We start from the raw sequence: 17,524 nt of genomic DNA on the forward strand, positions 1-17,524 counted from the left end.
CCTAGCAATAAGTGTCATGATTCGGTGGGCCACTAAAGGTAAATCATAGTCTACCTTGCTCATAAATGGGCATATAAGACAAATAAGGTTTGCTAGTAGCAAGTAAATGCAAGTATAATCAAATAACACTCACTCCAACATGCAACATGCAATCCTTGTGAATATTTGGAGATCTTATACTATTGCCCGAGACAAAGTTTTACACAGTAACATATGTATTATTCTACATAAGTTAGTAACTGGCATCATTAACAGTGCCTCATAAACTCTTCCATTTGCCATATCATTTGCATTTTTTCAGTTTGTCTTGTGTTTACCCTTTTCATACATGTGGTCATAATAAGAGCAAGACCCTTTGACTGTGCAAGCGATCTTGTCATTTATTTGGCCGACGCACAGTTATATCTATGTACTGTAATCTTCCCCTATAATGCCAGCTAAGATGCAGTAATTCAGAGGTACTGGCTTAACAACAGCATATATCAGTGCAGTGTCGGACTGGGACACCAGTGGCCCACCAAAAATATTTGACCAGGGGCCCACCAATTGATCTTAGACAAGGGGCCCACTCTTAGTACTATTATTCTTCCTCTCCTCGCTCAACCTCTATTCTCCTAGTCTCTTTTCTTTATATACTATAATGTATTATACCATCTATTTAGTCTCTTTGTTCTCATACAAATAAGGAATGACCATGAAATAGACCAAATGTTTAGCAGCAACTGACACCTGGGCCCACCGGGACTTTTCCTGGTATCCCTGTGGGCCAGTCCTATACTGTATCAGTGTGTGGCAAGGTTTCTTAACTCTGATCTCCCAGATGTTGCTGATATTTAAGTACTGTACTCAGCACTGGATAAAAACATGTTTTATGTGAGCCAAAATAAAAATGCCAGTGCACTATGAGTGATACATGTGACTTCACAAGCGCTAAACAAATAACACATGGCAAAATGTGATCCCACTGGAATGTAGAAAAAAAGTATGTTCTCACCTGTACTAGTAGATGGCTCATACTGGAAGACACTTTCTCTGCAACTTTGCTTGTACGTGTGACCTCTTTCATGAGCTTTACTAATATTTCTATGGCTTGCTTTCTGAGTAAATCATTCAGGATCATTGTATTTCCAGAAAGGAATTTGATTGACCCCATGCTGTACAAGAAAGCTTCACTATTTGTTCGAACATCTTCACTTTGTAGAACCTCAAGAAGAGAATCTGTAAGGAACATTAAAAGAAACCAAAACAGAGGGGCTCTTAAATTGCATTGTTTTCATATCTTCTTTAAAAAATGATTTGGCATATATTATTAATATGAACCAGAGAAATAATAGCAGAAATTAGACAAGCTATACAAGTTTTTTTTCAAGCTAGAACTGATGTTTTTTCTTTTAATTGGTAAAGCACCTTAAAACAATGTATATAAAGCGCTTGGCTCTCAAAACATTGTGGGCTCGAAGCTGTGGAAATGCATACAATTACAACCAAAAGGAAGAACGTTTCAGGATCCTCAAGGATTTTTCTCTAGCAACTCTTACTGCAACTAGAGATTCGTAAGTATACAGTGGCTATAGCAAATTATGTATTAATAATTCTTCACGTCATATTAGGTAAAATGAAGACTGAGATGAACTAAAGTATGCTCTGTCTGTAGAAGTCCATAATTTGTTTCATTATTGTCCTAGACTTTGACATTATACATTCAGAATATATTCCTCAGCATGCAAAGTTCATAAAGATGGTACATCAGTCTGCCTATGCCTAATCCCATGCTATGAGTTTCCAACATGTTTTGTCTTTTGGTTCATATAAATGTTATACAGTGAATGCTTGGCCAGAAAAGCAGTATAGGATCATTGTTCCTAATGTCCTAAAGGTGCCCAAAATCACTAATCCATTTTAACAATATCTAATATATAAAAATGCCAACATCACTTAAAACAATAAGGGACTTTCCAAACTTAATCAAAATACTAAGCTATTTTAAAAACATGAAAATAATCTTACCAATGATGTTACCATTTTGAAATAGGGAATCATTGTTTTCACTTCTGCTTATTTTAAAAATAAGCTTACATGTATTGAGAAGATTTCTGCCGCTCACTTTAAGCTAGAAATAGAAAAACACTGGGGTTTATCCAATTCATCTACTCATTGGGTACGAATTGTAAGAATTAGGCACAATTCACACAAGCATTGTTATTACAGGTATAGGAAACTCATCTCCGCAACTTAAATATGAAATATGCTGTCTAAGCAGACAATTCTTCCAGTAGACAGATGTTGATTGAGCTGGGATGTGGCAGTCTGCAGACACAGATGTTTGGATCACAATGGTTCTCTATGAAATAAACTGACTTGAGCCTTGTGTCCCTCCCAAGTACATTCTAATGCCACTACGTTATGGTTGATATGGATTGTAGCTATCCGGCTGCTCTTGGTAGAACAAAAGTGCACCATATACAGTAATGAAATCTGATCACCCCATTCTCTAATGGGATCAGCTGTCAAAATGTATCATAATCGAGTAATTTAATAAAAATTCAAATGTTATGGAAGAGGCAAAGCGTCTTCCTTTCAATAGAATAACAAGCAGCTGCCATATTACCATAAAGTTTTAACCATTACTATTCAACTTGAGTGGATTGTAGTGATCAACCACCCAGGTACCATTAGCCTGCAAGATCAATTGCTTTTGGAAATCATAATTTATTTATAAAATGCTAGCAAGGCACACATTCATTTATGATAAAAGTAAAACAAAGGTGAGACTCACAACACATTAGCTAACAAGGGCTCTAGAATAAAATACAAAGAAAGCCTTTACCACAAGCATGCAATACATCTTATTTGGTCTTTGTCTTTTTTTTTTTTTTTCGTCCATGTCCCATGAGATTTTTTGGCGTATAAAACTCTAATGTGATCACAAAAACAGAAATTAGCCAAGATGAGAAAATGGGCCAACCAGTGACTTGTATTATCAGGCCATACATTCTGCAAATCTCTAACTCTCTGGACTGTGGACCAACCAGTCACATATGCCAAAATCTGCCTGTATGTGACCAACCTAACTAAATAAAAAATCCTCCAAAGCCTTATTACCAGATAATTAAACAGCTGTATTATATATCATTTTAATAGACTATTCAATTAATGGAAGACTATGTACTGTTTTCCACAGATTGTAAGCCCTTTAAATAAATATATGTAATATGCATGGTTGGTCATGCATAGTTTGTAAATAGTTTTGATGTGCCTTCTTTTAGAGATACCAAACCTATAGCCCTCTGGCTTTTGCAGAAATATATAGATGTAATTCAGCAACAGATATAGCTTAGACATCTCTGCTTTACATCATCATGTTAGTGAAAGAAAAGTGGAACTTACTGCTAGAATTAACTTTGCAAGAATGATTCCAAGTTTATCTGAACCCATGTCTACTAGTTTGAATAAAGTCTTCAAAACCACAACTCTCCATTTGCATTTCTTTCCCAACATATTTTCTTCTTCTAGGACCTCGTGTAGTTTAACACACAGAGAACAGAGATCATCCTGATTGTTTTCTGGTTTAAGAGGAGAAAGGACAAACATAAGGATCTTTAACATGTATACAACATACTGCATAATAAAGCTCCTGTTTCACTAACAACACTATTATGCTAAAGAGGAGAAACACAAAAACACATTTTAAATAAAACATAAGAATTCTCTCCTACCATGCTGAGCAGCTTCTAAGTCTTGCACTATTGGGCAAATCTTCTCATTCCAAAGGCGAGTTTCCTCTTCTGACACAGTAGATTCTGGTTCAGACCCTTTGCCAAAGACATAAGATATGAAGAATTAAAATAAGCACAGGTTAAAAATAAAACATACATTTTTCCACAATGTCAGTAGTATAAGGACACTTCATGAATCCCCCCAAACACAATGCTTAAGACTAAATGCAACAACTGGATTATGACCAAGACAGAATATATTTTTGGATATGTATTCCACTCTACAACCTGCAAACTGCATTTTTGCCACATAATATACTACTATTACTATGTTGATATTCTTATTCAAACAGGACTGACCCAATTTGTAGTCCTGGAAATCATGGAATTTGCCAAAGTATCTACTGCATAATCATCAGATGGGGGTGATTAAATGGGCATGGCCTAACATACCCCATTTTCACTCTGGGAACGTTGGGAAGTACATGTTGCATGTAGTTCCAAAAAAAATGCAGAGTCAGACCAAAGTTGTGGCATGGAACTGACCTAAACAGTGTCACTAGACATGGCAATATGGTTCTACCAGAGACTATTACAGTCACAAATACTGTGTGATCTTAAAGGGGATCACTGTAAAAATTTAAATTTAATATGAGTTCCATCTCATGGAAATAAGACACTTTGCAAATGCAATCAATGAATAATACTATGCCATTTCTGAAATAAGTTATTTAAACCCAACTAGCAGAACCATGTCATTCAGTGTGAATAAGGCCTTAAGATAGCCATAAACATACACATCTGATTGGTTTGACATGGATAATACAATGGTTATATCACCAGTTTCATTTGGGAACTTACAATCCACATCAAAAATAAATTGCAGCAAAAATAAAAGTTGAACATTGAAAATGATTGTATTGCTGCCCAACCGGTCAGCTATATACATATACATGTACAGAATATGTGCAACGATAAAATTAAATGTACAAGCCTACATCATCAACTCAATTTTCAAATACAGATATAGGATCCATTATCCAGAAACCCATTTTCCACATAGCTCTGAATTTATGACCCCTAGGGGCAAATTCACTAAGATCCGAAGTTGCACCTGCAATAGCTTCACCACACTTCGCTAGGCGTAGTTTCGCCAGCGCTACGCAAATTCACTAAAATGCGAAGTTGCGCTCAGGGAGGCGAACGGTATCGAAGTTGCGCTAGCATTAATTCGTCAAGCAAAGCGAAGTTACACTAGCGATGCCTAATTTGCATATGGCGCCACGTTAAAGTACAATGGACGTATATGTAGCAGCAAATACATTACACTACACAAGCCTGGGAAAGCTTCATAAAATAAAATAGAGTTGTTATTTTGCCCTATACATGTGCCCACTGTATAGTTTAGGTGCCATATTTTAGGAAATGTAGGGGGGAAGGAGGGTGCTCCCAAAAAAATTAACGATCTTTTTCAGCCTATCACCCTTAAAAAAGGAAAAGACGCCAGCGTCTTTTGGGACTTAGGAAAAATTTCAACTTTTTTTGAAGCAAGCCCTAACTACTCTATTGCACTTCGCCTGGTCTGAGGTGGCGAAGGCAAGTCTGGCGCAAGAGGTAACATCCAGTAAAATGTGCAAGTTAGTAAATTAGAGTAGTTACGTCCCATTCGCCATAGCGCAACTTCGCCTGGCGTAAGGGTGCGAAGTAGCGCTAGAGTAGGTCCACTTCGCTAGCGAATTTACGCCAGCGCCCGTTAGTGAATTGGCGAAGTTACGAAATGACGACACGCTGGCGAATTTGTGCCAGCGTTAGTCACTTCGCCCTTTAGTGAATCTGCCCCCTAGTGTGATGATGCTATTATTGCCTTCAAAGTTTGCCTTACCATGGAAAAAAATTACAGTTCAAATTCACCTTGCCAGTTCTCATTGATAGATATAAATGCAATTATTAGAAGTACAGTTAGGGGATCCATTATCTAGAATAATGGAAGGGCCTTCTCCCATAGGCTCCATTTTATTGAGCTGAATCCATATTGGTGGGTTTATTTAGGGGGTTATTTATAAAAAGTAGAATTGTATAGTTTTATATAACTCAAATGAACTCGCAACTCAAATGGTTTCTAATTTTAAAAAAAACTTGAATGGGAAAAACTTGAATCAGCGAGTTCGGGGTTAGCAAGCAGGAAAAAACTCAAATCGCTCAAATTGATCGAGTTTTTGGGCAAAACCCTCCAAAAAAACCTCAAACATCATGAAGGCTATTAACATCTTCAAATGGTTCAAGGGACCTCTGCCATTGACTGCTACATTACCTCGACAGGTTTTAGATGGTGTATTTTCAGATTCTAGCTATTTCCAGGGTCTGGGTATAATAAATCTTGAAAAATGTATTATTTGCAAAAAACGTGAAAAATATAGCTTGAAATTTAACCTGAAAATGTGAATTTTGACCCCAAAAAAAATCAACTTGAAAACTCGAATTTTTGGTGGATAACATAACTCGGACCTTAATAAATCTGCCCCTTAATGTTGAAATAATTAAATAACTTTAGTTCTGTTATTCCTTAATAATCGTGAGCCATCCCATGTAAAATTAAGATGACATTCAAAAATCAGGCTTTGCAGACATCTTTTGTGCTAGAGACGGGAATCACTCCCACCTTCCAGGATTTTCATTTAAAATGTACACAGGCTTGATCAAGAACACAAAAATGTACCCTTTTTTATTCTTTTTTTTTTTTTTTTGTTTCTCATTTCAAAGAAAATAACACAAACATTTTAGAACTCATTTGAAATCTGCAGTCCTACAGCTCTTGTGAACTACAGCAGTCAGCAGTTTTGCCTTGTGTTTCACATCCTTGTTCAAAGTTGTGCAAAGAATGCTGGGAGTTGCTCACAACTGCTGGAGGGCTGATATCCGTGGCATAAAAAAACATATCGGTCACAGTTTTCTTTTGCTTCTCTTCCTTCTTTTGTATCGCTGTGGAATATGTCAATGTTTTCAATAACCCTTAAGCAATACAGCAAATAGGTTGAGCTGCCAAGTCCTGTGTTGGGGTTAATTCCTGCAGCATTTCTTAATGATACAAAATGATAAGATGCAAACACAGAAATGTTCCATTACATCTCATCTAATTTTATCCAAACAAAAACATGCTACCTTATTTTATTTGTTTCTAAAGCACAAGAATAATCATGAGACAAGTGGTTTTGCATTATCACACTGGGTTTCAGATAATGAACAGGAAGCTTGAAACAAATGAGTACAGAAGATTGTTGAAGTTCTTGTGGTTTTTGTGGTGTACTTTCAACACACACATCAGACTGGTCACAAAGTGACGGAGGCTTCACTACCCAATTTTCTGTGATTGGCTACTGTTTTTAGCAGGAAGGTTCAGGAGCCTTAGCAACACTGCTGATTCTTTAAGCTTCTCCCACACACTTACTCATACGTACTGCCTTCTTCTCTCCTCATGTCGCTGCCCTCCCCCAAAATATAAATCTAACAAGGCTGCAAAAAGGTAAAGTCATATAGCTTGGCCCAGTTTGCTTATTATAACAGCTTCGTTGTACACCCTGTTGAAACTGTATAACCATATCATGTTATTAAGAGGGCACAATTACACCATGTTACCACTTCTAGTGCAAAGCAACCCATGGGGAGAACTATCCCGAAATACTGGAAAAGGGTTTAAAACTGCTAACGTTTTCTGCCGATTTAATTTTATCTTTAAATACTATAGTGTTTTGAATCAGTATAATGCAGAGGTTCTCAGACTGTGCAGATAGCTCCCAAAGAGAGACTAAGCAGTAGATGTGGTAGGGGGAGGCATGATTGGTAGTAAGGATGAGATTAGTAGATCAATGATAACCTACTGCTCTATCATTAGAAGCTTATAAAAGGGGGGTAGGAAACAGTTGGACTACAGAGTTCTATCAGTTCTTGCATAGGTGATAAGTTTTGTCTGTAATGAATAAGATGTATGTGCAATTGTGCATACATACAGTGAAGGTACAATTACATTTTTATAATGTATATTTGTGCAATGTTCACATGAAGGTGGTGCAATATATGTTACCCAACTTTATGGATGAGACTGTAGGGGCCTATTTAGCCTGCTATGTAAAAACTGGAGGATGTTGTCCATAGCAACCAATCAGATCTTTGCTTTTGTTTTCTAACTAGTAGTTGACTGCTGAAATCTAATTGCTGATTGGTCACTATAGGCATCATCACCGATGATGTTTTCCTCCAATTTTTAAACAGCATGATAAATAGGCCCCTTGGTGTGAAAGTGGTGCTGAAAAATGCAGCTCTCCGTAAGCCAGGTCCTAGGGATTTCAAGGGACCACAGCATGTGATGTGAAATAATGGCATAAAACCACTTCCTGGTGTTTGCACAGTTGGAACTAGGTGCAAGGGAGCTCTAACTAAAGAATGGCATGCTAGTACCTCAAGTTAGAGTCCTGTGCGGGTCAATTTTTGGAACCCGTACCCTACCCGTACCCGCAAACTGCAATAGGCAACCCGGACCCGCATTCTTACCCGCTTTGACCCGCTACCCGACCCGCAAATACTTATCCGCAATCCAGACCCGCGACCCGCTGACCATCATGGATCAGGAAGTGCTGTCATTGTAAACCGGAAGTGACATCATTGTAAGTAGGCATGGTCAGAAAAAAAACGAGTAAAACAGGAAGTGCTGTCATTGTAAACTGGAAGTGACATCATCGGAAGTGGACGTGATCAGAAAAAAGGAGTAAAATTCACTATTGAGAAGACCTGCGGCCCGACCCGCAAACCCGCAGAACCTCGTCTATACCCGCACCCGGAACTTCTACCCGCAACCTGCAGGGTAACCCACGGGTACCCAACCTGCTGCAGGACTCTTTTGTGAACTTTGCAGAAAGGATAGATCTTTCTCTTTCTATACATCATATAATATTACATAGATCTTGCTGTTTTGTAATACGTCCTTAGAGTTAATAAATCTAGTTACCATAATCGACAAGGTGTGATTATTATATATGTCCATATTTATTACAGAACTTTAATTGTAATTAGCTGGAACAACTCTATATGCCCCATATTCATTTCTCTTTCCCCCTATCTTTTTTTACTTAACTTTTTGCTTAACTTTCTACTTTTTTTTATACACCCATGTCAACTTTAAAGAATAGTGTGCCTTTTTTAGAGGTAGGCTTACTAAAACATGAGGAAGAGCTTACTATGATGTGAAAATAGAAATGTTTCAGTACCTTTAAATTGAATGTGAAATGTGAAATAGTTCACCAGACCTTCCCACATCCACATTCTACGCTTTAAAATAACCTACCTGGGTGAAAAGGCCATAAAACTATATCACCAGGGATATCACCACTCTAAATTATATCTGACTAGAGCAAAGTAGATGAATACACTAGCTCCCCAATAAAATACCGGCCGGGTGGCAACCTTGGTGAAACCTATGGCCATAGAGAAACAGTTCTCTAACACATTCAACCTCGCTATACTTTCCATCCACCGAATTGAATGCATGGCATGCAGACTTACCCTTTTAGAAACTAAATGGGGGCAACTATGTGATGGGAATTGAGAATGACAGAAATTTAAATTTGAGTGCACCATTTCTAATAGTACAGGTATGGGACCTTGTATCCAGACTGCTCGGTTTTCCTAATAATGGATCTTTTCCATGATTTGGATCTTCTTACTAGATAATCATGTAAATATTAAATAAATCTAATAGGTCAGCTTTGCTTCCAATAAGGATTAATTATATATTAGTTTGTATCAAGTACAAGGCACTGTTTTATTATTATAGATATAAGGAAATTATTTTTAAAAATTTGGATTATTTGGATAAAATGGAGTCTATGGCCTTTCCATAATTTCGGATAATGGATCCCATACCTGTACTTCTAATAATTGCATTTATATATATCAATGAGAACTGGCAAGCAGTTTGCCAGGTGAATTTGAGCTGCATTATTTTCCATGGTTAAGGCAAACCTGGAAGGCAATAAAAGCATCATCACATTAGAGGGGTTATTTACTAAAATCTGAATTTATCTCATAATTAAAATAAAAAATTCTCTGGGATCAAATCATGACTTTATCTGAAGAAATACTAAATTAAACATTAGGCAGACAACCTGAGTACTACCTGTTGTTTCACAACAAGCATATGTCTATTTTTAAGAATTCCCTTGAACCATTTCTTTTCAATGCAGCAAAATATCTCATTCCTCTATATTGGAAATCCAGGCAAATTCCAACAATAAAGGAATGGTTGGCCAAACTGGAGAAGCTTTATGGCACCGAAGAGCTGTCCGCAGGTACAGAAGAGCAAAACATAATGTTTACTTCCATCTGGTGGAGATGGCTAAATTTCAAAGAAACGGACCGGTACAAAACACACATCTAAATCTGAATCTCCAAATAAGGAAGTTGTTTTAGGGATATTTTTTCCCCTCCTTCATCTACCTTCGACTTTCACTGTTGAGATCCTTTCTCTCTTTTGATCTATGCACATCATTGGCTAAATAAATGCTATATATATATATATATATATATATATATATATATATATATATATATATATATATATATATATATATATATATATATAAAATTCAACTGTGCTGACTGTACAGAACTATAGCTATTATTTGTAACTACTCTATAACTATTCTTATTCTGTGCTATGTTGAAAAATTCAATAAAAAATTACAATACGAAAAATAAATAAATAAATAAAAAAAGCTCAACCAACTACCATGGCTGATTTTGCCGTATTTATTACTGAAATAACTTGAATAAATCGGATTGGGGAAAAAAACAAAATCAAGTGAAAACCCGAATCGTACGATTTTTTCACAAATTTCCGAAATTGCTCAATTTTTTTGAGTTTTTGCCTGAAAACCTGAATGCATCAGATTGTCAGTCTAAACCCAATGCAAACCACAATATCTTCAAATTGAGATCTCCCATTGACTTATACATGACCTTGAAAGGTCTGAGATGACGGATTTTCGGTAGGGATACACTGAATCCAGGATTTGGTTCGGGATTCGGCCAGGATTCGGCCTCTTTCAGCACGATTCGGCCGAATCCTTGTGCCTGGCCGAACCGAATCCTAATTTGCATCTGTAAATGAGGGGCGGGTAGGGAAGTCATGTGTCTTTTCGTCACAAAAGTATTTATTACACTTTTTCCTTTCCTGCCTCTAATTTCGGAATTTGCCTGAATGTTTCACCAAGGATCAGGACGAATCCCAAATAGTGGATTGGGTGCATCCCTAATTTTTTTTTTTTTGCAGCATTGGGGTATAATAAATCCTGAAAAATTAAACATTTTTTCCCCCCCAAAAAGCCCAACCAGATAAATGAGGTTTAGAAAATAACCCCCAATAGTCATAAATAGATGGTGCTATGGCTTTTGCGGTCTGAGAATTTTCAGGCTTAATACAACTGATAAATGTGGCAACTCCCACGCATATGAAAAATGCAAATGCAGTGGAAAAGAATATTGTGTACATAGTACATTTTGTTTTTATTATTCTTATTTTGACAAATATGCATTTGTGTACTATTATATTCTGCCTAAAGATTTGGTTTACAGTACTTGAGTCTCTGAGGACAAATGCATCAGAAAACAAAATAAAAATGTTACTTTTCAATCAGTGGGACATGGTTTTATACTTTATCGGTATAACATAACCTACCCTTGATATTTTATATATATATAGTATTACTACATATTTTGTGATATCTTACTAATTAAAGGACCAGTAACGTCAAAAATTTTTTTTTACAAAATTCGTTAATATACATCGAAATATAAACACCAACACACTTTAAAATTTTAAATTGCAAAGCCTTTATTAAAAAATAACTTACTGAAACTCCACTTCCTGTCCTCTTCACAAACGGCGACAGGGCGACCATCCTTCCTGCAGCAGTTGATTTCTTCGCCCTGGCTATCTCTCCTGGCCACTCTATGTCTGCCGCGCTCTGCCAGCAAGATTGACAGCCAGCTTCTTCTTCTCCAGTCACTTCTTTTTTTTTTATAACTTGTTTTTTATTGTAAATGACAAGGTACAGTCACAACGGATTTTTATACATGGTTCCATAAAGCGGAGAGTATAGTAATTGTGATTTCGAATACGTAGCATTTCAATAACATTTTAATAACATTAGAAACATTCAGCTCAGTCATGGTTTATAGCATTGGGGGGTAGGATCTGTGGGGATTAGTTCTGATAGGAGGTTAGTAGTCTGTTGGTTAGATGGCTACTGGGAGGCGCGGTATCGGGGCTTGATAGCTCTTGTTGTAATGTTGCTAGATATTGGGATGATTCCACGACCAAAGGATGATCCTTGAAAAGTTCCATGTCATACCAAGACGTATGTCTAAAGGTATAGATTGTGAGGCATTTGATGTGTTGTGGGAGGTGTGCTATGTAGGTAGACCAGGTGTTAAAGAATTTTGATGTGTTGTGTTCCTTTCTGGTTATAGTTTCCAACCAGTCCATATGGAAAATATGGTGCAGCTTTTGTTTCACCAACGTCATTGGTGGGGAGTCAGTGTGTAGCCATTGTTGCAGTATCGTTTTCCTGGCAGCTGCTGCCAATCTGCCCATGAGATGTTTTTCAGTTTTCGTGATTTGTGGATATGAATCAAGAGTACTGAACAGAGCCCATGTTATATGTAATTGGAGGGGTTTCCCTATCATCCGTGCACCATATGAAACGACTTCTTCCCAAAAAGATTGCATTAGAGGACAAGACCACATGGTATGGATTAAATTTGCTCCAGGAGCGTGGCATTTTAAACACACATCCGAGGAGAGGTTACCCATCTTAAATCTTCTGAGTGGGGTAAGATACGAGTTGTGGAGAATTTGCAATGACATTTCCTGAAACCTGCTCGCCGGAAGTAATGTCATAATTTTAGTGTGTTGTTTCAAGATGTCTGATTCTGTAGTATTAGGTATCTCCTGAATCCACTTAAAATTAAGTTTATCATCGTTATCTATGACTAGAAGTGGTTTGATGGTTTGATAAATGTGTGAAGTTGTGAGTTTCTTATTTTTGTTCTTCCAGAGTTGATTAAACAAGTTATTTTTGTCAGGATTTGTTAGGAGTGTTATTGTTGCGTTTGCAAAGTGAATGATCTGTAGACTTAGATATAAGTGGGTGTGGGTAAACGGAAATTTTTCTACCAGTTTATTTAAAGAGAGTACTGAGTAGTTGTTGTCTAGTATATCGTGTATGTTCCGGAGGCCGTTAATACTCCAGTCGTACAGTATGGGATTGCGCATAACTGGTGGAAAGTTTTTATTATCTATCCACGACAAGTAAGGAGAGGAATACCGTGATAGATTTTGGGTTTTCCGAACTGAGTGCCATGCGTTATATGTGTCTAAGAATAATGGATTATTTCTAGTATGCGTTAGTATGTTCTGTATGGGCGTATGTAATAGATAGTTGAGAGAGTGATTATCAGTACAATATTGGTCCAAAGAGAGTGTAGTGTATAAATCTCTATTTAGAATCCAGTCTCCCGCATATCGAAGAAGGGCTGCTTCGTTGTAGGCCTTAAAGTTAGGGAAGTTGAGTCCACCTAGGGTTTTAGGTTGTTGTAGTTTAAAAAGGCTAATGCGTGGGCGTTTTTTGTTCCATATGAAAGTTCTCAATATTTGATTTAATCGTTTCAGATCGGTCGGTTTAATACAGTATGGCAGCATCTGTATTGGGTATAAAAGTTTGGGAAATAAAATCATTTTAACGAAGTGTATTCTGCCCAGAAAGGAAAGATTGATGTGTTTCCATTGCTGCGTTTCTTGTTGTATAGTATCAATTATTTTCCTAATGTTTAGGGAGTATAAATCTTTGTGATGTGATGGAATCTGGATTCCTAAGTATTTAATGCTTTGTTTAGTTTTTTTGAAAGGGAAGTGTGGAAGCCAATCCGTGTTTTCTGTATGGTGCAGTTGGAGAGCTTCTGATTTGTCTAAATTGATTTTAAATCCTGCTATTTTGCCAAATCTATGAATGATCTGCAAAAGAGCAGGTATTTCCGTTTTTGGTTGATTGACAAAAAGCAGGATATCATCAGCAAAAGCCGTCACTTTAAGATTTGTTCGGCCTATTTGTATCCCCTGTAATTGCTGGCATTTCAATATATGTCGTAGCAACGGGTCGATTGCTATATTCTCCAGTCACTTCTTGATGCAGCCGTACTGGTCCTGGTGGTGATCATCTACGGGGCTTGCACAAAACCGGCGTGCGCTGGACTTCTCCCTGCACACTCGGTGTGCTGCTGCTGCGGACTCTGAGCCCTGCTGCCCCTTTGTTTCCCGTGCACCCTGTGTAATGGAGGTCCCTGCTGACTGGGGGTCTGCGGCGGAGAGCGCTTGTTGTTGCTCCCACCGCCGGGCCTGTCACTCCTGATCGCTGCTCTCATGGAAAGTAGCGCATGGAGAGCCTGTAGTAAAGAATGGACCCGCACTCCAATGTTCTTAGTGAAAAAAATTATGTGTTTTGTGTGATATGCATTGTGAATAAAACACATCATTTTTTTCACTAAGAACATTGGAGTGCGGGTCCATTCTTTACTATATATATCTATATATATATATATATATATATATATATATATATATATATATATATATATAGTATTACTACATATTTGTGATATCTTACTAATTAAGGGCATAAACAAATTGTTAATTATTTCTTTCAATAATTTTTATTATCGATTTCCAATATGCAGGGCAGGGGGGTACAGAAGGAAAAAAAGAGGAGTGGGAAAAGAAGGGGGTGATATAGCCACATAAAGAATACATTGCCATTTCTGCAGTAGAGTAGTGCATCAGTTTTCCATGACATAACACAATTGCATTTTGACATTTATAATCACTTTGTGACATTATACCAGGATATTGTAGAGCACTATATCTACCCTACACACTTGTTACATAACGCTTCATGACTGTAAGGTGTTACATTCTTGCATGACTATTTAAGGGCTCTTCTATTTGTATTGCTTAACCCGCTAGGTGGAGAGTGTGAATGTGATATAATAATATAGTAGTCACTGGGGATTCTTTGCTATGACTGGTGACCTAGCTGTGTTGTTTGTATGTATCTGTGTCTTTAAATAAAAACCAGCGTAGCCAAGTGTCTTTGAAGTTCTGTTTTTGTTTCTCCGTTCGTGCTGAGAAATCTTCAAATTTTGCCAGTTCATTTATCTTTCTTAGCCATTCCAGTATGGTGGGGGGAACTGTCGTTTTCCACTTGCTAGGTATGAGTATTTTGGATGTGTTGAGAAGGAGTCTTTCCAGTGCAGAGTCCAGTGATGTATCCCTATTGTCTATTTCTAGGTAAAATAAGGAGTGTGCCAGGGTGCCTAATACATCCCGTCCCAGTATCTGTGAACAGAAGCGTAGAACCTGGTTCCAAAAGGGACAAAGCGAATTACAGTCCCAAAAGATGTGGAGGGTGCCAGCTTCAGTTTTGCATTTCCAGCATGTACTGCTTTATTTTTTGAGGCGTGTAGTACCCCTTTCCAATATCTTCTTCTGAGAGGTTTAGGTCTAGGTCTCTTTCCCATGACTTGACAAAGTTTAAGTGTTTCTTCTGTTCCGGCTGTGCTTGAAGTTTGTACAGGGGTGAGGTGATATGTTTGAAGGGTGTGAGGTCTCTTCCTATATAGTTGTAGTAATGTTTGATCTGGTAATATTGGAACTCACGTAGGGTATTGGTTGGTCTGGCTTGTCTCAGCTGTTCTAGAGTGGTTAATTGGTTGCCCGACATTAGATATACTATTTGGAGATGTCCATCTACTAACCATTCTTTGAATGTATTGGTTTTAGAGCGGGTGGGAAGGCTGGGTTGCTGGTCACGGCGTTAGGAGTGACACCGAGGTTGAGAGTTTCATGAGGGTTTTCAGTGCGTCCCAAATTTCCAGTGTGTAGTTTAGTGATGGGTGAGAGGTATGGATTATTCTGCGATGTAATTTATCTATCCATGGTAAGTGGATGAGATGTGTGCAGGTAGACTTTTGTTCGATTTCGATCCATGCTTTATCATCCAGGTTATGTGACCAGTCAATTATCCTGTTCAATATTGCAACTCTGTGGTATCACAGACAGTCCGGCAAAGCAAGCCCCCCCTTCTGTCTTACTCCTGAAAAGTGTGCTTGCTTTAATTCTAGGTGGGTTGTTACTCCATACAAATTTAGTAATGGTGGAGTGGAAAGTCTTTATGCAAGAAGTTGAAAAGGGTTGCGATAGGCGATGAAACAGGTACAAAACTCTGGGCATCACATTCATTGTTACCACATCTAGCCATTGGTTGTTTAGCCCAATATGTTAAGTCTTTTTTCAGTTTAGTAAGTAAGGCTTTCGAGTTTATAGCGACCCATTCTCCATAATCCTTTGTGATCTGGATTCCAAGGTATGTAAGGTGTCTTTTTTTTGGCCCATGTGTACGGGCAATTTTGGTCCTTGCATTGTATGTGGTGGTATAGATATGTTAAGAGCCAGGGATTTGGTGTAATTGATTCTGAAGTTACATAGCCATATGTTTCTAGGTCATTCAAGATCAAGATCACTGGGTTGGTTACGAAATAAAAAGATCCTCTGCGTATGCCGCTATTTTGTGGTGTTTTTGTTAGAGGGTGGGTTATACAAGAAGGTAGGAAAGAAATGTATGAACAGGTGTAGAGGGAGGAGAGGAGGAGAAAAAAAAAGGGGGAGGGGAAGTGGAAGTTAAAGTAGTGTAGGTAGAGGCAGAGATCTGGGGGGGATAACATAGGTGAAGTTAGTTAGTGCAGGGGTAGGATCCCCTTGATAGCGGAAAGGGTTAGTTTGTTATGCTCTTGTTCATGACAATAATCACTTCCGTGTAGCTATCAAACAGGGAGTGTATGAACTTGGGGGGAAATAGCGATGATAAATAAACTTAAGCAAGTGGAGCTCCGGCACCTTTATGTCTTGTGCCATCTTTTGCTGAGCAATTGTTACAGGGAACTGCAGCTTAATTTATACATCTGTGGGGTTACTTCTGTGGTAGTTGTGGTTATCTCAGTCAGTCCCTTCTTGTGAATAATTCAGGAGAAATCTTGGGAGGTCCCATGTGTTGTTCCTCATTCTGCTTATTCCTATGGTGGCTCGATGAGTGTACCTAGGAGTATAATTGTCTCTGTTGTTTAAATATTCTTTAGGTATCTGCTATTCTATTTGTTGTAATTATGCCCGTGTTGTGTAATAAAAGCTAGGTCTAAGCATTGTTGCAAATTCAGTTATACTCATTCGTTCTAATGAAGTCTATGGAATAAACATTTAAGAAGGTCTGTACCACAGTTGCAAGGACTATAATATATCTCATCTTCTAGCATGAGCAGGTTGGTCGGTACCGTAAATGTAGTTGGCCCAGCTTGTGAGGTCAGGTGCTGGTATCCCGAAAGCTGTGCTGAATCTTCCAATGTCGGCTGGTTCGCGGAGGTGATACCATGTGCCATCCGGTCGTGCAGAGAGTGCAAATGGATGAGCCCATCTGTAGATTATCTTACGCTGTCTCAGTGTTTTGGTTAGGCTTTTCAGGAGGCGGCGCTGCTGAATGGTGAATATGCCAGGTCCTGGAATAACTCAATCCTGTCTTCTTAGATTTTGAGATCGTCCACTTCTCTGGCCTTCCTGAGGATTTCCTCCTTTTGGCTGTAGCGGTGCAGGCAGCATAATACATTGCGGGGTTTACCAGCTCTGGCCGCTGCGACTCTATGGAATCTGTCGATGC

At 38.1% G+C, this 17,524-nt stretch overlaps 1 protein-coding gene across 2 annotated transcripts in view; it reads right to left on the reverse strand.

Moving 5' to 3' along the window:
* armc2.L (armadillo repeat containing 2 L homeolog) overlaps nucleotides 1-17,524 on the reverse strand; it is a 60,451-nt gene that overhangs the window by 14,603 nt on the left and 28,324 nt on the right. For both annotated transcript variants that reach the window (XM_041562995.1, XM_041562996.1), the window contains exons 7-10: nucleotides 3,717-3,812; nucleotides 3,388-3,563; nucleotides 2,008-2,110; nucleotides 995-1,218 (exon numbers count right to left, since the gene is read on the reverse strand). In XM_041562995.1, coding sequence (XP_041418929.1) covers nucleotides 995-1,218; nucleotides 2,008-2,110; nucleotides 3,388-3,563; nucleotides 3,717-3,812 — 599 coding nt within the window. The remainder of the gene's footprint in view (nucleotides 1-994; nucleotides 1,219-2,007; nucleotides 2,111-3,387; nucleotides 3,564-3,716; nucleotides 3,813-17,524) is intronic.

Source organism: Xenopus laevis, chromosome 5L (assembly GCF_017654675.1).
Source record: "Xenopus laevis strain J_2021 chromosome 5L, Xenopus_laevis_v10.1, whole genome shotgun sequence".
NCBI lineage: Eukaryota > Metazoa > Chordata > Amphibia > Anura > Pipidae > Xenopus > Xenopus laevis.